At 44.8% G+C, this 20,778-nt stretch overlaps 1 protein-coding gene and 1 long non-coding RNA gene across 3 annotated transcripts; one reads left to right on the top strand and one right to left on the bottom strand.

Annotated features, from left to right (window-relative positions):
- The first annotated feature begins 812 nt into the window (after window positions 1–812).
- On the top strand, window positions 813–17,526 carry LOC119842443 (killer cell lectin-like receptor subfamily F member 1). Of its 2 annotated transcripts, XM_038370551.2 has the most exons (7): window positions 813–1,081; window positions 4,794–4,892; window positions 5,433–5,606; window positions 12,884–13,038; window positions 13,519–13,629; window positions 13,882–13,883; window positions 17,128–17,526. In XM_038370551.2, the coding sequence occupies exons 1-7, from the start codon at window positions 997–999 to the stop codon at window positions 17,249–17,251; spliced, it is 750 nt and encodes a 249-aa protein (XP_038226479.1). In that variant the 5' UTR covers window positions 813–996; the 3' UTR covers window positions 17,252–17,526. The 2 variants fall into 2 exon arrangements, with proteins under 2 accessions (XP_038226479.1, XP_043353054.1); XM_043497119.1 differs by lacking the exon at window positions 13,882–13,883.
- Window positions 2,270–20,778, bottom strand: LOC122456644. The gene is made up of 3 exons (XR_006275626.1): window positions 20,547–20,778; window positions 13,983–13,986; window positions 2,270–2,283 (listed from the first exon to the last, which is right to left on the bottom strand). It is a non-coding gene; the product is annotated as an uncharacterized LOC122456644 (long non-coding RNA).

Below are 20,778 nucleotides of genomic sequence, written 5' to 3'. Positions count from 1 at the left end.
TCCCACCCCACAACACAACCTTTACTCTGCCCTCTTTGAGCCCTGCCCCAGCCTGCCACTAACACACATACCAGCACTCTGTTCTCGCATATGCTACAGGACATGCTGAGCACAAAGCCCGTGAGCATGGTAGGACAGAGTACTTTGGGGGTCATGGAAGATGATCAGCTGAACATGAGCTCCCAGTGCAACACTGTGGCCAAAAGGGCTAATGCAATCCTGGGATGTATAAACAGGAATCTCGAGTAGGAGTTGGGAGGTTACTTTACCTCTGGATTTGGCACTGGTGTGACTGCTGCCGGGATCCTGTGTCCAGTTCTGGTGCCCACAATCCAAGATGATTAAAGGGTTGCAAAACGTGGGCGGGCGCATGTGACAAGCACCAGCAGGAATTGAACCAGGCAGCTTGAGAGCAAGAAGTGTGAGCCTCTACAGTGTGAAGAAGAGAGCCAGGGGCTGTATGTGGGGCTGTAACAGACCCACATCCTCTGCAGATCAAGTACAACTGAGGATATGGAACAGTGATTTATACAGGTCCATACATCCCCTCCCATTTCTGCCCCTCAATGCTCTGGGGGGTTTCTGAGTTTCCCAGAATGCACTGCTTCTGGGGGCTGAGCTGAGAAGAGTGGGATCGGTAATTAGACGACATTGCAATGGAAATGATTTAGGAGGCCGCTAATGCGGACGCAGGGCAAACTTGCATTGGTTTGAAACCCGGTTCAGCATGGCTAGCCGAGGGGTCCTGACCCACTTGTATTCAAAGCCGTTCTGTCCAACCAGTTCAGGTCTCCTGTACAGTCCAGGGGCGGGTGGAGGAGAGATGTAGCTAAGACCACACATGCGCTTGGTACCTGCATTTCCTGTGTGGTTTCCCTTGAAGAACGGTCAGTGCTCTGAGCTGCACAGACCAAGTCTGATGGCCAGTTAATGGGGGGCCTCCTTTCCCCGCTCTGAGCACCTGCTGGGAAATCAAACCAGGGATGCACTTGGCCAATGGAGGATGAAGAGGGCTACACGGTATTAAACCTCCGGCCAAAGCAGAGACAACCAGGCCGCCCCCCGGGAGCTGGGCCTCAAGGTAAGTGACTGAGCATCCTCCCAGAGCATCCACTTTTTGCAGTGCAGCAATTATAGGGTGTGGCTGGGGCTTCAAAGAGACCCCAGGGAGCTGAAATTTACTAGGAGAGTTGGGCGTCCAAGTCCACTGGACAGCTTTGACAGTCCCAGCCTGGGACTGCATTTCAGAAGAGATGAATGAAAGTGTCTCAGGGTGAGTGGATGACTCCCTGGGAGTAAGAGTGGCAGAATCTGGCCCTTAATACTGTATTTCCAATGTCACAGCTAAGGACTTGACCACAAATACTTACTACTTGGTGTAAGGTTCACTACACTGCATAGCACTGTTCAGGGCCTAAACCTCAAACGATAACTAACATTTCTTACAAGCTGATGTTGAAATCAGTGGAGCTCCAGCAGTGACTCCATACAGACATTAAGCAGAAGGCAGTTTTCAGCACAAGTCTGATTCTGAGGGAACTTCACCTCCCTTTGTAATTTTCTTAGAGGTTGGGAAATCTCTGTTTAGCCCGAATTGTAGGAACGCAGTGTTGTTATAACTGTGTTGGTACCAGGATATAAGATAGACAAGGTGGGTAGGTAATATCTTTTATTGGACCAACTTTGGTTGGTGGAAGAGACAAACTTTCCAGCCACACGGAGCTTTCCTTCAGGTCTGTGTAGTTCGAAAGCTTGTCTCTTCCACCAAATGAAGTTGAACCAATAAGAACATAAGAACGACCATACTGGGTCAGACCAAAGGTCCATCTAGCCCAGTATCCTGACTTCCGACAGTGGCTAATGCCAGGTGCCCCAGAGGGAATGAACAGAACAGGGAATCATCAAGTGATACAATAAAGGATATTCTCATCCCCCTTGTCTCTCTGAAATATGTGTGTCGTTCTGAGGCTAGGGGAGAATTTTAATTGAAAAGTTTGGAGTAAATTGACAAGCTGTATTTTCAGTTCAAAGGCAGACAAAAGGGGATTGTTTTTTCTCCATGCAGACCTCTATATGGTTTGTTCTGTAAAATCCATACTAGTTTTATTCTTTAGAGAGAAAACTGCTCTTGTGGCTGACATTTTCCTGCTGCTGGATTCAATTCCCAGCTGTACCACTGGGTCCCTGGGCAACTTGGGGCAAATCACTGTATCTCTGCACCTCAGTTTCCCCTGCTGTAGCATGGGGATGAAAACGAAGGCCCTTATTTTTAAAAAATATTTCCTGGGAATTTATCAGTGTTTATTCTAAAAAAAATTGAATGTGTTCAAATCAGTAAAAACTGAAAACAAAAGGCAGTGGGTGGGTCAGAGGGGTGCTTGGTCTCTTGGGGGCTCAGGGAAAGGGGGGTACTCATGATGTAGCAGTCAGGTAGTCTCAGCTATCGAGATCCTACTCATCTTGTTCTCCCACTTCTCAGGGGAAGCAGACAGGACTAGTGTGAAGGGCTGGGGTCAGGAGGGGCACACAAAGTACTGGCCCTCCTGCCAGACAGAGCCTCCTCCTGATCCTGGCCCTTCAGCACAGCCCCAGCCGCTTCCTGGGGCCATGCTGAAGGGGTGAGGTCAGGAGGGGGCTCTGTGCGGAGTCAGAAGAGGTTCTGTGTGACTGGTCTTGGCTGCCAGGACCAGGCTCCCTACCCATCTCGCTCTCCAAGGCAGAGAGACCCGTCTGCTTCCCCTGTCAGACAGAACCTGTGCAGGAAAAGTAGGTGGGACTGCAATGAAGGGTCAGGGTCTGGCAGAGTGCTCAGTACTTAATGTGTGCAGTCTTTCCCCCGCCCCCTCCACTGCCCTTCATTTTAAGTGTCAGTTCTACTTCTGCAAAAAATTCTTGGGTCCCAAAAAAAGCCAAATTCGGGTGGAAAATTGGTACAACCTGAATCCTGGCTTTTTCAAAACTTGGGAAACTTTCCAAAAAAATGAGTAAATACTGAAAATGAAGGGGATCCTTGCATGAGGATCATTATTCTTTCTTTGCCTAGTCTATTCAGATCACATGCTCTCGTATTGTGTTTGTGTGGTGTGTAGCGCAATGATGGTCAAAATAGCCTACTGATGGATGAACCATAAGAATCAAAATGGGCTCCTGATATTGGCTGGATCTTACTGTAACATTAGTAATAATTAACTAATAACTTGGGTGTCAATAAAAATTCAAACCAACACGTCTAACATTTATGAATTATGGGCTCCAATTTTAAGATATAGTTCAAAAGGAATACATTTGGGGCAGGTCTCTGGCCTGGGTTAAACAGGAGGTCAGATCACAGTGGTGTCCCTCCTGGCCTTGAAGTCTACTAATCCAGAAGTTACTCAGATTATTTAATGCTGGGAGCACTGTGACTTCTGCCAGGGCAATTATAAGCGTTGCTGAAAGGCCCAAGACTAAACAAGCTTCTTTTAAAGTAGAGCTGGTTGAAAATGCTACAAATTTTTACAAAATTCTTAGATGTTTTTGTTTGCTGGTTTGGAAGGTGAATTATTTTTCTAATTTTTACAAATTTTCATCAGAATATTGAATTGAAATTTTTAAACTTTTTTTGTAGTATTTCCCCCTTTTACTTTTTCTTTGCTTTTCCCGTTTTGCCACTGAAAAGGGATCCCACCCCTTTTCAATGGCAAAATGGGAAGAAAAAAGGATGGAGGGAAGGAAGTGGGGGGGGAGGGTAAAGGGAAAGAAAAAACAAACATTTTCCCTTTCATCAAAAAAACATTTTCGAAGCAACAAATTTTGCCAACATTTTTATTTAAAATGTATAAAAAAACGATGTTTTGAACAAAAATTCCTACCATCTCTAGTTCAAAGTGAAAAGTAAATCTCTGGTCCTGTTCCTATGGAAGAAAGCCTTGAAAATGTGGAGTTGCCAATTCTACATAAGCCTCAGTGGCTTTCTGTACAAGTTGTTCACAGCATACACGAAAAGAACTTAGATAAAAACATAACTACTCTTGCTGGAAGGTTGCAATGTAATACGACTTTATTTTGTAGAATTCAGAATAAGAATGCACAAGAACCAAAAACAGAGAGAGACAAAGCAGGCTGCTCCCTAAGACACAGCAGCACAGCTCACTCCAGCTTACCCAAGGCTGGCTCTCTGCAGACTGACTGTAATGGCACATTTCCCTACAGCGCCCAGAAGCCTGCAAGCAGGACCAGGAAAACCCCTGAGGATTTAAAGGGATAGCTTGTCATTTTAATACAGCTTTCCACATACCACAACTGGGATGACTGAAGCACAGATTCTCTGTGTAGCCAAAGAGCAAATACCCATCACCACCCCCTTTGTCTAACACTGTCAGTGAGTCAGAGTGACTGTTAATTAGTTACATGGATGACAGTAGGTGGTATTATTGTTTTCAGTGGTGGATAGCCGTGTTGGTCCCAGGATATTGGAGCAACAAGGTGCGTGAGGTGATACCTCGTATTGAACCAACTTCTCTTGGTGGAAGGGACAAGCTCTGAAGAAGAGCTTGGTGTATCTCAAAAGCTTGTCTCTCACCAACAGAAGTTGGTCCATTAAACGATGTTACCTCACCTTCCGTGTCTCTCTCATAGGTATCATTAGTGTGTGCTTCAGCTTCCCTGTACATTATTCTGGTTATCCCTATACAGCTGAAACGGCTACTCCTGATATTACCTGGATACTGCATGGGCTCCATGGCAGAGTCTTGTGTCTCATTGTTATCCCTTCCCCTGGATGTTGACTGTGCTTCAAATATTGATGGTTGCAGATTCCCATCAGCGTCCCCACTGGATTCGAATTGCTCTAGGGGTCGGATGGGCTGGGAATATTGTCCTGCTGGCAGCTGTGATAGCACTGGGGCTACGGGGTGAGTAATTCCAGGACATGTATCCCTTTGCACAGGTATGTAACTGTGCATCATGAATTCTCCTTCCTCCACAATGCCATCAGGATTCCACTTCTGCTTCCAGTGCGTCTGTGACTAAAACTCCAGGCACATCCTCATCGTCAGGTGTACATCAGAGCTGGATACATGAGATTCCTGGGACCTGCCTAGACCATGTCGCTGTTAAACGTGTAGGGAAAAGGGGACTGCACCTTACAATGTGTGACAAAAAAGAGTCTCATTTGTTCTGTGTCTCACTCTAGCTCTCTAACCCTACCCTAGATTCAACAGATACAGTATTTAGTGGGTTTAATACTAGGGTTTGTAACACCTGGCCAGGTTTTCCCAGGATCATCCCTTTAAATCTGTCCTGGTGCTCAGTACACACGGCCAGCTGTCTAGTTATACAGGCTCAGGATCATCCTGGATGTCCCAGGTTTTTGTTCCTCAAAGGTGACAACCCCATTAAACGCTCAGTTTTCTCCAGTTCCTCTTGTCATTGATGCTGATGCTGTTTTGAAGTTTTCCAGTTACAAGTCCCTTGTGAGGAACGGACCAGAGCAGCAATGAATACCCTGCATAGCGACGGGGCCAGTCACAGACCCACCAATGGAACGAAGCACGACACTGGCCTGGAGGATTTCCTGTCTCGCTTGAAACAATTTCTGTGTGAACCTCCCTACAGCAGCTCAGGAGGTAACCTCATCTCATTCTGTACCAGTGCGGCTTCCTGCACTGCAGTGATATCTAGTGGTGAATTTGTAATTCAGGATGCACAGAACAGGTAACTTCAATATGTGCAGTAAATATCCTATTGCTTATGAATCTTGCATTCCTTGGGTTAAGACAGGGATCTCAAACTCAGATCAACAGGAGAGCCACATGAGGACTAGTACATTAGCCCGAGGGCCGCACCACTGACATCACAAGCCCCCCACCCCCAGCCCCACCCCCATGCCACACCTTCCATGAGGCCGCGCCTCTGCCCGGCCTCTTCCCACCCCTTCCCTGCCCCCATTCCAATTCCTTCCCCAAAGTCCCCACCCCAACTCCATCCCCTCCCTGCCCCTATTCCAACCCCTTCCCCAAATCCCTGCCATGGCCCCGCCTCTTCTCCACCTCCTCCCCTGAGCATGCCACATCCCCGCTCCTCCTCACTCCCTCCTGGAAAGTCCTAAGCGCTGCCAAACAGCTGTTTGGTGGCAGGAAGCGCTGGGAGGTAGGTGGAGGAGCAGGGATGTGGCGCGCTCAGGGGGGTGAAGGCGGTGGGCGGGGGTGAGGGGAGCTATGGCAGGCCACAGGAAATAACTCCTCAGGCCACACGTTTGAGACCCCTGCGTTAAGAGATCCCCTAATCCCTTTCCTATATCCCATTTTATACACACCAGTGCCCTGCAGGGGAAAGAGATTGCCCTATGGCTTAGCTATCTCTCTACCATAAAACATCTGGCAACAATATGCAGCTATCTCTGGGGAGAAACCTTCTGGCTCTTTAGCAGCACACAGCAACACTGTACACAATAGCTAAGGAGCAGAAATGTCCAATTGAAATTTCAGGGGGGAATTAAGGGAAGGGGAAATGTAGCTACCCAAACTGGTAAAGCAACATCACTGTTCAAAAGAGGCAACAAGATTTAATTACCTCGTTTTGATTTCACCATCTGAAAGTAGAAGAGCTGATGAGATCAAAACACAGAGGTGCTAATTTTCAGTGCCCCAAGCCCTACTGCTGCATTTGGAATGGCAGCAGCTGAGAGCCCAGAAACAAATTATTTTTCTAACAAGTGAGTTTGAGAAGAGTTGAACTCCATGAAACTAGATTTTCTTTATTTCCCAAAGAACAGCCTTCCCGTAACTCATCCAAAAGATGTGAGATGAGAGGGTCTGTAAAGAGCCCTCAATGAGAAATGTGGCTTTGCTGTGCCAGAAAAGAATTGTTTAAGAAATAAGTGTAAGTTACTGACTGGAAACATCATCATGCGCGGGCAAAATATGTGATCTTTATTAATGTTTAACATTTAGATCCCCTTCCATCGGAGCATCACAAAGGGCTTTACAATCTCAATAGATTCAGCTTCCCAACCCCTGGAGGTCATTATCCCATTTTCACTGCAGGGGAAACTGAGGCACACACCGATGAAGTGACTTGTCCAAGGTTAAGCAATGGGTCAGTGTCAAAGCTGGGATTAGAATCAACATTGCCCAATTCCCAAGACCTCTGCTTGGAGAGAGGTCCAAACTAGGCCAGTGCTGCCTTTTCTCCAGATTTTATGGGTGCAGTTATCCAGGAACATGCATGAATAAATGTATATGTATCTCCACACAACCCTCAATTGTCAGGGTGTTTCATGCACACCAGGAAATCATCACTCTCAAGCAGGCTTCCCTACCACCTAACTTTAAGATGCACCAGAAGAAGGCCAATGGGAATGGCAACCTTTTTGCTGGACAGCTTTAGTTTCCTATTTTGCATGATCTTTGGGTGGACTGGGGAGATTGCGTTCACCGACAGTCCATAACTTTGATTTAAATACATCCACGATCTAATGATTTCCATGTTCAGATAAACGCACCAGATCCCCGCACAGTTCCAAGCATGAACTGGCATTATCCAGTACCAGGGGGCTGGCTGACACCTTTACCAATGCACCTCAGACAGCTGCAGCGGCACAGGAGCTAGCAAACAGAGCTGTAAACAGGGGAGTTTGAGTGGGAGTTCTGTTGGAAGAGAAGGTATTTGTACTTAGGTTTGTATTTTTAGTGTGTGTGTGTGTAGAGGCTTGTAGGGGCTTTGTGCTGGGAGAGAAGCTGAGCCCTGATTAGGGGGTGGGGCTTCTGACTAGAGGTCCTATAAAGGTAGCCAGCCAGTCAGGCAGTGGCACAGGAGCTAGCAAACAGAGCTGTAAACAGGGGAGTTTGAAAGGGGAGTTTGTATTGCGGTGCTTGTTTGGGGTTTGCTTTTGCTGGGGGGTGTCTTTTTGGTGTGACTTGTTTCCCAGATTAACAGGATTTAGGTGGGAAGGTGATGACAGATACGGAGGCAGCTGTGGGAGTGACTCCTGTAGTGGAAGACACATTGAGGATGACTGGATGTGGAAGCTGTGGTATGTACATGATCCTGGAGGGGGGACCTGGTAAGAGTTTTGTGTGCATGAAATGCTGTCTGATAGAGCTGTTGGAGGAAAAGATCTGAGGTTTGGAGATGCAAGTGGAAAGTCTTGTTGAGTTTAGGAAGGGGTTTGAGCAGATGATGGAGCAAAGATATGAGGCATCTGAAGGGAAATGCTCAGACTCACGGATGGAAGCAGGGCTGGGGAATTTTGAGGGGAGACTGGATGAGGAAAGTGGTCAGTGGAAGCATGTGACTAAAAGAACCAGGGAGAGGAAAAGATGGGCTAGTGAAGGAGAAATAGAGCTTAGGAACAGGTTTGCAGAGTTGGAAAATGAAGAAGGGGCTCAGCAGGTACTTGTTGAAGGTGGAAGGGTAAGGAAGAAAAGAAGAGAGGCTAGTCCTATAGAAAAAGCGGAAGAGCCAAGGGAGACTACACCAAATATGAGCCCCAGGAGGATACAGGATGGGTTGAAGAGGATTATAAGAGAAAATAGGAATGGAAAGAACTTGCAGCTAGAGGGAACAGGGGAGACACTGGAGAATAGCACTGTCACCAGGAAAAGGCAGGTCTATGTGATAGGGGACTCTTTATTGAGAAGAATAGACAGGCCTGTAACTAGAGCTGATCCAGAGAATAGAAGGGTGTGCTGTCTTCCGGGTGCTAAGATACGGGATGTAGACATGAGGTTGAAAAGGATCCTAAAGGGAGCGGGAAAGAATCCCCTAGTTATCCTTCATGTGGGAACAAATGATACGGCTAGATTCTCTCTGGAAAGTATTAAGGGAGACTATGCTAGACTGGGGAAGACGCTTAAGGAAATTGAGGCTCAGGTGATCTTTAGTGGGATCCTTCCTGTTCCTAGAGAAGGGCAACAAAGGTCTGACAAGATTATGACTGTCAACAGATGGCTTAGGCAGTGGTGCTATAAGGAGGGCTTTGGGATGTATGGCCACTGGGAGGCATTCACAGACAGAGGACAGTTCTCTCGGGATGGACTTCATCAGAGTAGGGAAGGAAATAGACTTCTAGGATCAAGGCTGGCACAACTGATAGAGAGCTTTAAACTAGGAATTAGGGGGAGATGGTTGGGAGATGTCCAGGAAATCTCCACGCCAGATTTTAGCATTGAGAGGGAAGAAGACTAAGAGGGTGGTGAAACACTGGAATGCGTTACCTAGGGAGGTGGTAGAATCTCCTTCCTTAGAGGTTTTTAAGGTCAGGCTTGACAAAGCCCTAGCTGGGATGATTTAACTGGGACTTGGTCCTGCTTTGAGCAGGGGGTTGGACTAGATGACCTTCTGGGGTCCCTTCCAACCCTGATATTCTATGATTCTATGATTCTATGATTCTATAAGACGAAGTAAGAAAGGATACAGCCGTGGGTAGGAGAAAGTATATAAGGAGTGAGGGCGGTGTGGATACTAGTCTAATAGGTTATACTGGCTGTAGAATGACTGTGCCTAATAGGGTACAGAATGTGAGCAAGGCCAAACAGCAAAAATTAAGATGTTTGTACACCAATGTGAGGAGTCTAGGTAACAAAATGTAGGAACTAGAGCTACTGGTGCAGGAAGTGAAACCAGATATTATAGGGATAACAGAAACATGGTGGAATAGTAGTCATGACAGGACTACAGGTATTGAAGGGTATGTGCTGTTTAGGAAAGACTGAAATAAAGGTAAAGGTGGTGGAGTAGCATTGTATATCAGTGATGAGGTAGAATGTAAAGAAATAAGTGATGGAATCGATAAGACAGAGTCCATCTGGGCAGAAATTACATTGGGGAAGAAAACTAGTAGAGCCTCCCCTGGAATAGTGCTTGGCGTGTGCTATAGACCGCCGGGATCTAATCTGGATATGGATAGAGCCCTTTTTAATAAAGTAAATACTAATGCGTGATCTACTAAACTGCGTGATCATGGGAGAATTTAACTTCCCAGATATTGACTGGAGGACGAGTGCTAGTAATAATAATAGGGCTCAGTTTTTCCTAGATGCGATAGCTGATGGATTCCTTCATCAAGTAGTTGCTGAACCGACTAGAGGGGATGCCATTTTAGATTTAATTTTGGTGAGTAGTGAGGACCTCAAAGAAGAAATGGTTGTAGGGGATAATCTTGGCTCAAGTGATCATGAGCTAATTCAGTTCAAACTGAATGGAAGGATTAACAAAAATAAATCTGCAACTAGATTTTTTTATTTCAAAAGGGCTGACTTTCAAAAATTAAGGAAATTGTTAGGGAAGTGGATTGGACTGAAGAACTTATGGATCTAAAGGTAGAGGAGGCCTGGGATTACTTTAAATCAAAGCTGCAGAAGCTATCGGAAGCCTGTATCCCAAGAAAGGGGAAAAAAATCATAGGAAGGAGTTGTAGACCAAGCTGGATGAGCAAGCATCTTAGAGAGGTGATTAAGAAGAAGCATAAAGCATACAGGGAGTGGAAGATGGGAGGGATAGGCAAGGAAAGCTACCTAATTGAGGTCAGAACATGTAGGGATAAAGTGAGACAGGCTAAAAGTCGAGTAGAGTTAGACCTGCAAAGGGAATTAAAACCAATAGTAAAAGGTTCTATAGCCACATAAATAAGAAGAAAACTAAGAAAGAAGAAGTGGGATCGCTAAACACTGAGAATGGAGTGGAGGTTAAAGATAATCTAGGCATGGCCCAATATCTAAACAAATACTTTGCCTCAGTCTTTAATAAGGCTAAAGAGGATCTTAGGGATAATGGTAGCATGACAAATGGGAATGAGGATATGGAGGTAGATATTACCATATCTGAGGTAGAAGCAAAACTGAAACAGCTTAATGGGACTAAATCGGGGGGCCCAGATAATCTTCATCCAAGAATATTAAAGGAATTGGCACCTGAAATTGCAAGCCCATTAGCAAGAATTTTTAATGAATCTGTAAACTCAGGAGTAGTACCGAATGATTGGAGAATTGCTAATATAGTTCCTATTTTTAAGAAAGGGGGAAAAAAGTGATCCGGGTAACCACAGGCCAGTTAGTTTGACATCTGTAGTATGCAAGGTCCTGGAAAAAATTTTGAAGGAGAAATTAGTTAAGGACATTGAAGTCAATGGTAAATGGGACAAAATACAACATGGTTTTACAAAAGGTAGATCATGCCAAACCAACCTGATCTCCTTCTTTGAGAAAGTAACAGATTATTTAGATAAAGGAAATGCAGTGGATCTAATTTACTAGATTTCAGTAAGGCATTTGATACCATGCCACATGGGGAATTATTAGTTAAATTGGAGAAGATGGGGATCAATATGAACATCAAAAGGTGGATAAGGAATTGGTTAAAGAGGAGACTGCAATGGGTCCTACTGAAAGGCGAACTGTCAGGTTGGAGGGAGGTTACCAGTGGAGTTCCTCAGGGATCGGTTTGGGGACCAATCTTATTTAATCTTTTTATTACTGACCTTGGCACAAAAAGTGGGAGTGTGCTAATAAAGTTTGCAGATGATACAAAGCTGGGAGGTATTGCCAGTTCAGAGAAGGATCGGGATATTATACAGGAGGATCTGGATGACCTTGTAAACTGGAGTAATAGTAATAGAATGAAATTTAATAGTGAGAAGTATAAGGTTATGCATTTAGGGATTAATAACAAGAATTTTAGTTATAAGTTGGGGACGCATCAATTAGAAGTAACGGAAGAGGAGAAGGACCTTGGAGTATTGGTTTATCATAGGATGACTATGAGCTGCCAATGTGATGTGGCTGTGAAAAAAGCGAATGCGGTTTTGGGATGCATCAGGAGAGGCATTTCCAGTAGGGATAAGGAGGTTTTAGTACCATTATACAATGCACTGGTGAGACCTCACCTAGAATACTGTGTGCAGTTCTGGTCTCCCATGTTTAAAAAGGATGAATTCAAACTGGAGCAGGTACAGAGAAGGGCTACTAGGATGATCTGAGGAATGGAAAACTTGTCTTATGAAAGGAGACTTAAGGAGCTTGGCTTGTTTAGCCTAACTAAAAGAAGGTTGAGGGGAGATATGATTGCTCTCTATAAATATATCAGAGGCATAAATACAGGAGAGGGAGAAGAATTATTTCAACTCAGCACCAATGTGGACACAAAAACAAATGGGTATAAACTGGCCACCAGGAAGTTTAGACTTGAAATTAGATGAAGGTTTCTAACCATCAGAGGAGTGAAGTTTTGGAATAGCCTTCCAAGGGAAGCAGTGGGGGCAAAAAATCTATCTGGTGTTAAGATTCTACTTGATAAGTTTATGGAGGAGATGGTATGATGGGATACTCTGATTTTTGGTAAGTAATTGATCTTGAAATATTCAGGGTAAATAGGACTAATCCCCTGAGCTGGGATATTAGATGGATAGGATCCGAGTTACCCAGGAAAGAATTTTCTGTAGTATCTGGCTGGTGAATCTTGCCCATATGCTCAGGGTTTAGCTGATCGCCATATTTGGGGTCGGGAAGGAATTTTCCTCCATGGCAGATTGGAGAGGCCCTGGAGGTTTTTCACCTTCCTCTGTAGCATGGGGCATGGGTGACTTGAGGGAGGCTTCTCTGCTCCTTGAAGTCTTTAAACCATGATTTAAGGACTTCAATAGCTCAGACATAGGTGAGGTTTTTTGTAGGAGTGGGTGGGTGAGATTCTGTGGCCTGTGCTGTACAGGAGGTCGGACTAGATGATCAGAATGGTCCCTTCTGACCTTAGTATCTATGAATCTATGAACCTCCACCCTGGGCTGCAGTGCTTCCTGCTATTTGAATACTGGGGCTGACCTTAAACAAAACTAGAGAGAAATGGCCTCGATGGAATGTTGAAAATGAAGATTCTGTACAGACATCTCTGACTTCATTCCCCACTGCAGATGGCTCCAGGTGCAGACTCTGCCCCACGGAATGGCTCATGCATGGGGGAAAATGTTACTGGGCATCTAAAGAGAGTCAAATTTGGCACAAGAGCCATGATGATTGCTCAGTGAAGAGTTCTCACCTCCTGGTGATTCAGGATAAAAAGGAGATGGTGAAGTAAAAGGAAAGTTACTTAAACTTCAGCTGTGGTAATGGGTCGCTAGTTGTAATATCATTGCCCCCATTTCTAACACCACTGCTGCTCCTCTGCCAAGCAGGAGCAGCATGCCAGGGCCTTGTTGGGTGATTTCCGGTGCAGGAGAAGTCAACGACATGGAGTCTGAGACTACTTGCTATATTTACACATAACACCAGTTCTGGAACAGAGATGGTCAAACAGCACACCGGGCAATCCTTTCTCCCAGGCATCTAAGCCGAACACCAATGGCCAGTTCCCAGTGAGTGCCTCTGCCTCCAGCATTGACCTGTCTTTGGAAGGAAGTAGCTTTGGCTCAGGTTCAAGGGGAAGAAGTGCTGACTGTTTCTCCTGATAGCCAATGAAGATCAAGAGCATGTACCCAAAGGGAATATGCAGGGAATTCTAGCAAATTATGGCTTGTTCGCCCATTCCCTTCTACTTTACACTTCACAGGATTTCATATCCAGTGTTACACAGGACACAAATCCAGTTTGGCTGGGACTCACCGTGACATCCCCAGAGTGGAAGTGGACCTGGGTGGACAACTCCCTTCTAGATCACACTGTGAGAGTTTGCTGGGGTTTACTATTTTCTATCAGCTTAGAAAAAATAGTTTAATTTTCTGATTTGACAGGGACAAAAAGTGATACACTACCTCCTCTGTCACTAATAGGAATTTAAGGTCATGACACAGGTCAGTAGGAAGGTAATTTTCTCTAAGGTATTACTATGTATTTTGCCCTATTTGAGTTGGTGCAAATCTGCTGGAGTTCCATTGGCATCAATGGGGCCAGACCCCCAGTTGGTATGAATCAGTTGTAGCTCTAGTCGATTCCACCAGATCCCCAGCTGGTGTGAATTGCCCATAGCTCCACTGACTGAGGGACTGGTGACCCACTGTGCTAGGCATTGTACACACACCTATAACAAAGAGGGTCCCTCCCCCAAGAGCTCTCACCATATAGGTATATGACTTAGTTGTGGGTTTCACCTATTACTTGGCTAACTATGGATCGAAGATCTTTCTTCGGCAGCTATCACGGTGGTACTCAGAAAGCGAGGCGGATAAGCCTTCCCCTTTCCGCAGCACTTGCTACGATTGACTAACTTCACCTTGTTACCTGACATCCAGCCAGTTACGAAACAGAACCTGGCCAGAGCATTCTTTGGTTGCAAGTTTGACATGCCAGATTCTCTGGGCATGCATATCCAGTACCCTCACAAAACTTCACATCTCTGTGTCTGCAACTCAGCTGTTAGCTCACATAACTGGTGACCTAGGTTCTCTGGATCTGATCTTGCCATTGGACTCAGAGTTACTCAGTCTGCTTGTGGAACAGCCCATATGCCCACACTTCATGGAGGTGCTGATTGTGGTAACCAGTCTCTGCAAAGCTCCCTTATATGTCCATGCTTTTGCCTGTTACGCATCTCCAAGTGCGCAAGAACCACCCACACCTTTCCCCACCCCGTGAGGGCAAACAAACCCTAGACTCCTCTCAGCTGCATAATACAAAACTTCCCCGCATTTTTCAATGGCCTGCTTCCACAAGGTACACAAATGTGCTCCTATTTCAAGATTTTAAGAGAACACACCCATTAATGACAGGTTTCAGAATAGCAGCCATGTTAGTCTGTATTCGCAAAAAGAAAAGGAGTACTTGTGGCACCTTAGAGACTAACACATGTACTTGAGCATAAGCTTTCGTGAGCTACAGCTCACTTCATCGGATGGCATCCGATGAAATGAGCTGTGGCTCATGAAAGCTTATGCTCAAGTACATGTGTTAGTCTCTAAAGTGCCACAAGTACTCCTTTTCTTTTTACACCCATTAATGTAACTAGATCATGCATTCAGAACATGAAGGGGCCTGCATCTGAGTGTACATTCTTCTCCCAGCACACAGCGTCTGTGTCAAAGTACTATCTGATCAAAGTTTGAAATGTTCAGGATTTGATTCTCCCCCCCCTTCCCTCCCATGCTCAACCTCTGCTCAGGCACAATGGAAAGGGGGGGGTGGCAATCAAGATGTCAGTCGCTGACCCCAATGTAACTTAAAGCTGAAGGGGGGAAAAGGGGGATGGAAAAAATCTAATGTGTCTTTAAACTTCAGTTTCAGTTAGCTCAGCCACCAAATCTGAGCTTGATGCTGGAATCTCTGGCCTTGATTATCATAATGAGTCATTCTGAACACCGAAATGCAGACTAGATGATCCTAATGGTCCTTTTGAGATTTATGATCTATTAATCTAAGCTAGGACTACAAACACTAAAATACCTTAATTGTCTGGTTCTTGCACGGTGTCACTCCAGGGCAGTGTTAAGGTTGTTTAATTTGCCAACTCTGTATTTCCATGCCTCAACAGGTCTTTTAAATATAACCTTAATTGTGGATTTCCTGGGTTTATAACACTGATTTTGGGGATAATTGCAAATCCCTCAAACATATTTCACTCTAAATTACTGATGTGTGCACTCAACCTTCACTTCAGCTTAATCTGGTCATTTATGTCTGGGAATTATTACACATTTGTTGCTATTATTACTCCTAGGGAATTCTGTGCCAAAAATTAAAAATTCTGTACACAATATTTTAAAATTCTGCACATTTTATTTGTCAAAATAACACAATATAATCACGGCTGTTTCAATTGTTTTGGTCATTTATTTCAAAATACCTATCAGCAAGTATGTCTGTAACAATACAGACAACAAAAAAGGATTCAGGGAATGTTTTTTGACAAATTAATTCCTTATATAGAGTTTTGAGTAATAATTAATTTAAACTACAATACATAAATGTATTTCCCGCACCCCTCAGAAGTAGTGCAAAGGCTTGGGGGACTCAGGGATAACGGAGGTGCTGAGGAAGAGGGAATTAGCCTGCAGTGAAGCTGGAGGGTTGTGGGGTGTGGGTGGGAGAAGTATGAAACAATATTTTTGGGAGGGGGAGGGATCGTTAGAGAGTTGGAGAGCCTCCCCCGTGCAGACTCTGGGTGACCCCTAGCCTCTCCCATTCAGTCAGGCACATCTGCCCCTGTCTGAGTGTGTCCCTGCCAGCCCATTCAGCCACACCCCCTCACCCCTGTGGCCCTGCACCCCTACTTCCATTCAGCCCCAGATCAATGTTGTCACCCCACTAGCTCCTGTGCCCCTGCCCCAGTCTGTTCCCCTTCTAAACCCCAGTCTGTGTGACTTCCCAGCAGCTCCAGGCTGTCCACCACCCCCCTCCATACCTTGTGCCTCCTCACCTGGCCCCACATGCAAGGCACCATGAGGAAGGCAGCCTCTGCCCCTCCCTCTCCACAGCTGGGTACTCCAGCCCTGAGCTGATGCCCTCTCTTCTGGTGCCACAGCTGCCCCTGGTGGGTGAAAGGTGTGATTGCAGCACCTCCCTGTCAGAATATAATACTCTGTAGGGGGGAAAAAAAGTCTGCGGGAGATATGAATTCTGTGTGTATGCAGTGGTGCAGAATTCCCCCTGGAGTAAATTATCCGCAGATGGTGAGTGGGATTTTTGTTGTTGTTGTTGTTTTTTTGAACTAACAGCTACGATAAGAGAGGACAGATGAAGTTAGAAACTTGGCTTAGCCACCATCAATTTAGGCATGACTCTGGGCTGAAGGTCCTTTCTAGTTGCAGAAATACAAGGTCTTTAAAAAGACATCTGCATCCTCTATGTGTTTGTATTAAGAGAGCTGATTGCTGTAGCTTTAACACATGACTTACACCCACAACCAGGTCAACCGGAGTAACTGGTTTGGTAATAGTATCTGTTGCATCTGAAGAAGTGGGTTTTTTACCCATTAAAGCTTATGCCCAAATAAATCTGTTAGTCTGTAAGGTGCCACCGGACTCCGTGTTGTTTTGGTAATGTAGAAAAGTGTTTTCTGCTGCGATACCCAGCTCATCACCTATCACCTGGGGCACTTTAGGAAAAATAGAGGGGAAGGAAGAAAGAGACAGGTATCACAATGTGTGTTCTTGAAGTGAAAGAGCTGTTGTAGATTTGTTTAATACATTCAAATGCACAAATTATGAGTTTCTCCTTTGTTCTGCAGGTTCCCAGTAGTTGGCCCTGGTGAAAGGAACAGCTGTGGAGTGATAAAAGGGAAGGAGATTAATTCTGAAACCTGCAGTGCTGTTGTCAAATGGATTTGTGAGAAGGAAACTCTCCTGGTGTAATCAAAGGCATTAATGACCCCCTCTTTGTGGAAATGAAGCAGAAAGCAGGCTTAGTTGTAATTGGTCACTGGTTCAATAGTTTAAGGGATTGTTTTTTTCATTTCAAAGCTGGAATAAAAAAGTTCAAAAGAAAAACGTTGTACTCAATGGAAGTTAGAAGCCTCAATAACTTTGAGGATTGGGGCCTTAATTGCTAGGTCCACTTCTATTTCTCTGGCCCAACAGGAGCTGGGAGTGACTCCCTGAAAAGTCTCTCACCACATATAGGTGGGTGTACACAGTTGCATAATGAAGATGGAGACTGCCAGAGCATTTAGCACTTACTGTTGCATTTCTTTGAGTCCAGTGTTGGAAATAGTTTCCCGAATAAGTTTAAGGTTACCCTGACTCACTTTCCCTGCATATGCACCTTTATTAATCCCAAAGATTAGTGGTGTGGGTTACATCAGTACAAATATAAGCATCTATGCCCTAGCACCATTGCTGTTTAAGCACTGGCCAAAATACTTACAGTAGGTTCAAGCCCAGGAGATATCTGCCCATAGGTGCTAGAACTAGGAATGCTGCCACAGCCCCTGGCTTGAATTGCTTTTCATTATATACAGATTTTACTGCTTGGTTCAATGGCTCCCATACAAATTGTTCCAACTCCCCTGCCTGACTCCATCGGGGTAAGGAAGAGCTCTGGTGAAGTACCCCTAGAAAACCTTGTTTAATACACTTAGGATGACCAGCTGTCCCGATTTTATAGGGACAGTCCTGCTTTTTGGGTCTTTTTCTTTTATAGGCTCCTATTACCTCCCACCCCTTGTCCTGATTTTTCACATTTGCTGTCTGGTCACCCTAAATACACTATAACAAACAAGTGATGTCACTGCTGGTTATTGGACCTTAACTGATGCACTTTAGGGCTGTATTCTGCTTTCTTCTAGGTTTTCCCCCTTACCTTGCTACATTTTTTCCTAAGGATTGGGCTAAGCATTTCTAGCCAATTATTTACCACAGCCAGTGCCCCATTAACTATGGGTTCTTTATTTCCTAAATCTTAAATAAGCTAATGCTGGTATTCAAAAGGGTCACTCCCAAGTTCACCAAAAACAATCCTTTCGCCTGTGTTCATTCTTTTTAGTCACACACTTTGGTAATGCTAATAGCCAAACTCAATTAATAACCATACTTCACTCAGACCCAACTCGGGCCTATATTCCTACAATCAGAGTCTTCAAAAATATGCTTTTGTAGTTACACAAAATATTGGGTTGGTGGCTATAACTCAAGGGATATTAGCAACTAAAAACACTTCCTTCCTAGTGTGTTTGAGCTCTAGCCTCCCCAGGATCTAAAAAAAAAAAAAAAAAAAAGTTTAGAAGAAGCCATGGAGTAGTGCTGAATATTACAGAATGAATCAGCAACTGGATCATGATCAAACCCTGCTCCTCAAATAAGGCAGATGAGGACAAACCAAAATGGCTGTGGGCTGTAGTGTTCAGGCTGCACCATCTGAAAAAGTCTCCTCATAGTGTTCTTCCAGAGCCAGTAGGTAAATCCCCAGGTAAATTACAAGGCTAAATAAACCTTTAAAAGTTTGTGGCCAAGTTTGGCTATGGCCAAGTTCCTCAAAATGACAGAACTTTTGACAAGGAAACAAACACATACTAGATAATGAAAATGTAAGGCAGGCTAGATGCCAGCATAGTATAAAATGTTTACTAACAGGAGCCCAAAGGCCTCAGTGAGAAGTGGGGCCCTGGTGTACTAGCACTGCATAAGCCAGGGGCATAGCCACGGGTGGACCTGAGTGGGCCAAGGCCCATTCATTTACCATCCAGGCCCCCCAAAATGGCATCAGGACCCTGCTCCCAGGCGGGCAGGCAGAGTGGAGCAAGTTCCCATGCCTGGAGCCAGCTCCCCCATGGGCTGAATGGGGCAAGTCCCCATGCCCTGGGGAGAGTGCAGGGTGTGCAGGCAGAGTGGGGCAAGCTCCCAACCCTGCCCAGAGGGAGTGCCAGGTGGGAGAATAGGGCAAGCCCCCCCATCCAGACACCATTTTCCCAGCAGGAGTGTGTGGGGACTGCAGGACGTGAGGACCCCCTACTTGTCCTGGCCCAGGCCCCACAAAACCATAATTCCCATAGGGGGAGGCAGCCCCCATCATTGCCTGCCCACCTGAAAGCTGGGCCCACCCCATTTTCCTAGTCTAGCTACACCACTGGCATAAACAGAAAGGAAATGATCCCAGTCCAGAATGGCTTAAATCTAAAGACATAGCCAGAGGAAGGGTGAGTAAATGAATTTGATGAAGAACGGGTAATGCTTGGTTAGAGGGACAGTAGCATTTATTTAATTGGGTTAGTGGTAGAGAAAAGGAAGAAGCATAAAAGAAGAATAATCATAGCTAGTGGTCTATAAAATCCAGCCTACTGATCAGAGCTAGGAAGGTGTTATGGAAGATGAGCTCTGAACAACAAGAGACGCTGGCTGGGAATGCTGGCAGAGGTCAATGTCACACTACGTTACTAGATCATCTGGGTAGGGCGCAGCTAAAGTCACAAAGGGCCTTCCTGAAGCCTGAATGGGTTAGAAGTGGGGTTGAACACCAAATGTCTTTATCCCTAAAATTACTAACATTTAGTCCAGGGAATTGAGACGTGGTAGGGGCCAAATGGTAATGGTCTCTCAAATGACAATTCAGGGCTGACTCCACCCTATGTTAATCACATGGGGTTCTCTGTCTTACCTTAGTGGACACCCTGATTAAAAAAACAAACAAAAGTCACTAGAAATAACATTGTTTAATAAAACAAAGAAACAAACAAAATGACACATCCAATTGCTACTTTAGTGACAAATCTCTTCTCTAGTCTCTAGAAAGCTTTTAACAGAAATTTAGTAGCAAGACACAGTTTAGCATAGCGTAAACAAATAGAAAGCAAAAGAAATTCAAAAGAATAGCAAAAGAAATTCACTGAAGGCTAGGCTTGTTTGGTTTATCATAAATAAACTGTAAAATTTAAATATATAATTTAGGTAAAATTTATGAATGTGCAAAGGTAAATGAGCTTATGTTTTATGAAGCCAAGGAAAGCATTTACATTCAGTTACTTAAAAGAAGCCACTCAAAGAGCTGCCTTGAGACAAGTTTAATATTTTTTGCCTAAATTCAAATTAAATCTACTATTTCTCTCCATTTAGCAAGGTTAGTGTAAGTCTCCTCTCCAAGAGCACAATCTCAGCCATTTCAGTGTTGACTAGCATTGCAATATCCCATTAAAATAATCCCAAGGAAAAAAAAAACAAAAACAAAATCTAGTTCCTCCGCAGTGCTTTGGCAAACTCACCTGTCATGCAAGAAACTTAATGAGGCAGGTGGCTAAAGTAGTGCTGTAGTGAAAGGCTGCAGGGTAGCTTCTTTGTTTTTGCCTTCCTGATGCTGTTTGCTTACAAAGAGACACGGTGAACTGGCTGAGTGTTGAGACAGGAACAGAGAATGTTTGCTTAATGTGAGAGATTTACACTCTTCTCCTTTC

This window comes from Dermochelys coriacea, chromosome 14 (genome assembly GCF_009764565.3).
Source record: "Dermochelys coriacea isolate rDerCor1 chromosome 14, rDerCor1.pri.v4, whole genome shotgun sequence".
NCBI lineage: Eukaryota > Metazoa > Chordata > Testudines > Dermochelyidae > Dermochelys > Dermochelys coriacea.
The sequence above is the reverse complement of the archived record's forward strand: the minus strand, read 5'-3'. Positions and strand labels throughout refer to the sequence as shown.

Coding starts and splice junctions, on each gene's coding strand:
- LOC119842443 (XM_038370551.2), top strand. CDS start 997: ATGGAGGATGAAGAGGGCTACACGGTATTAAACCTCCGGCCAAAGCAG. Junction 1,082..4,793: donor CCCGGGAGCTGGGCCTCAAG/GTAAGTGACTGA, acceptor TGATGGTTGCAG/ATTCCCATCAGCGTCCCCAC. Junction 5,607..12,883: donor TCCCTACAGCAGCTCAGGAG/GTAACCTCATCT, acceptor TCCCCACTGCAG/ATGGCTCCAGGTGCAGACTC.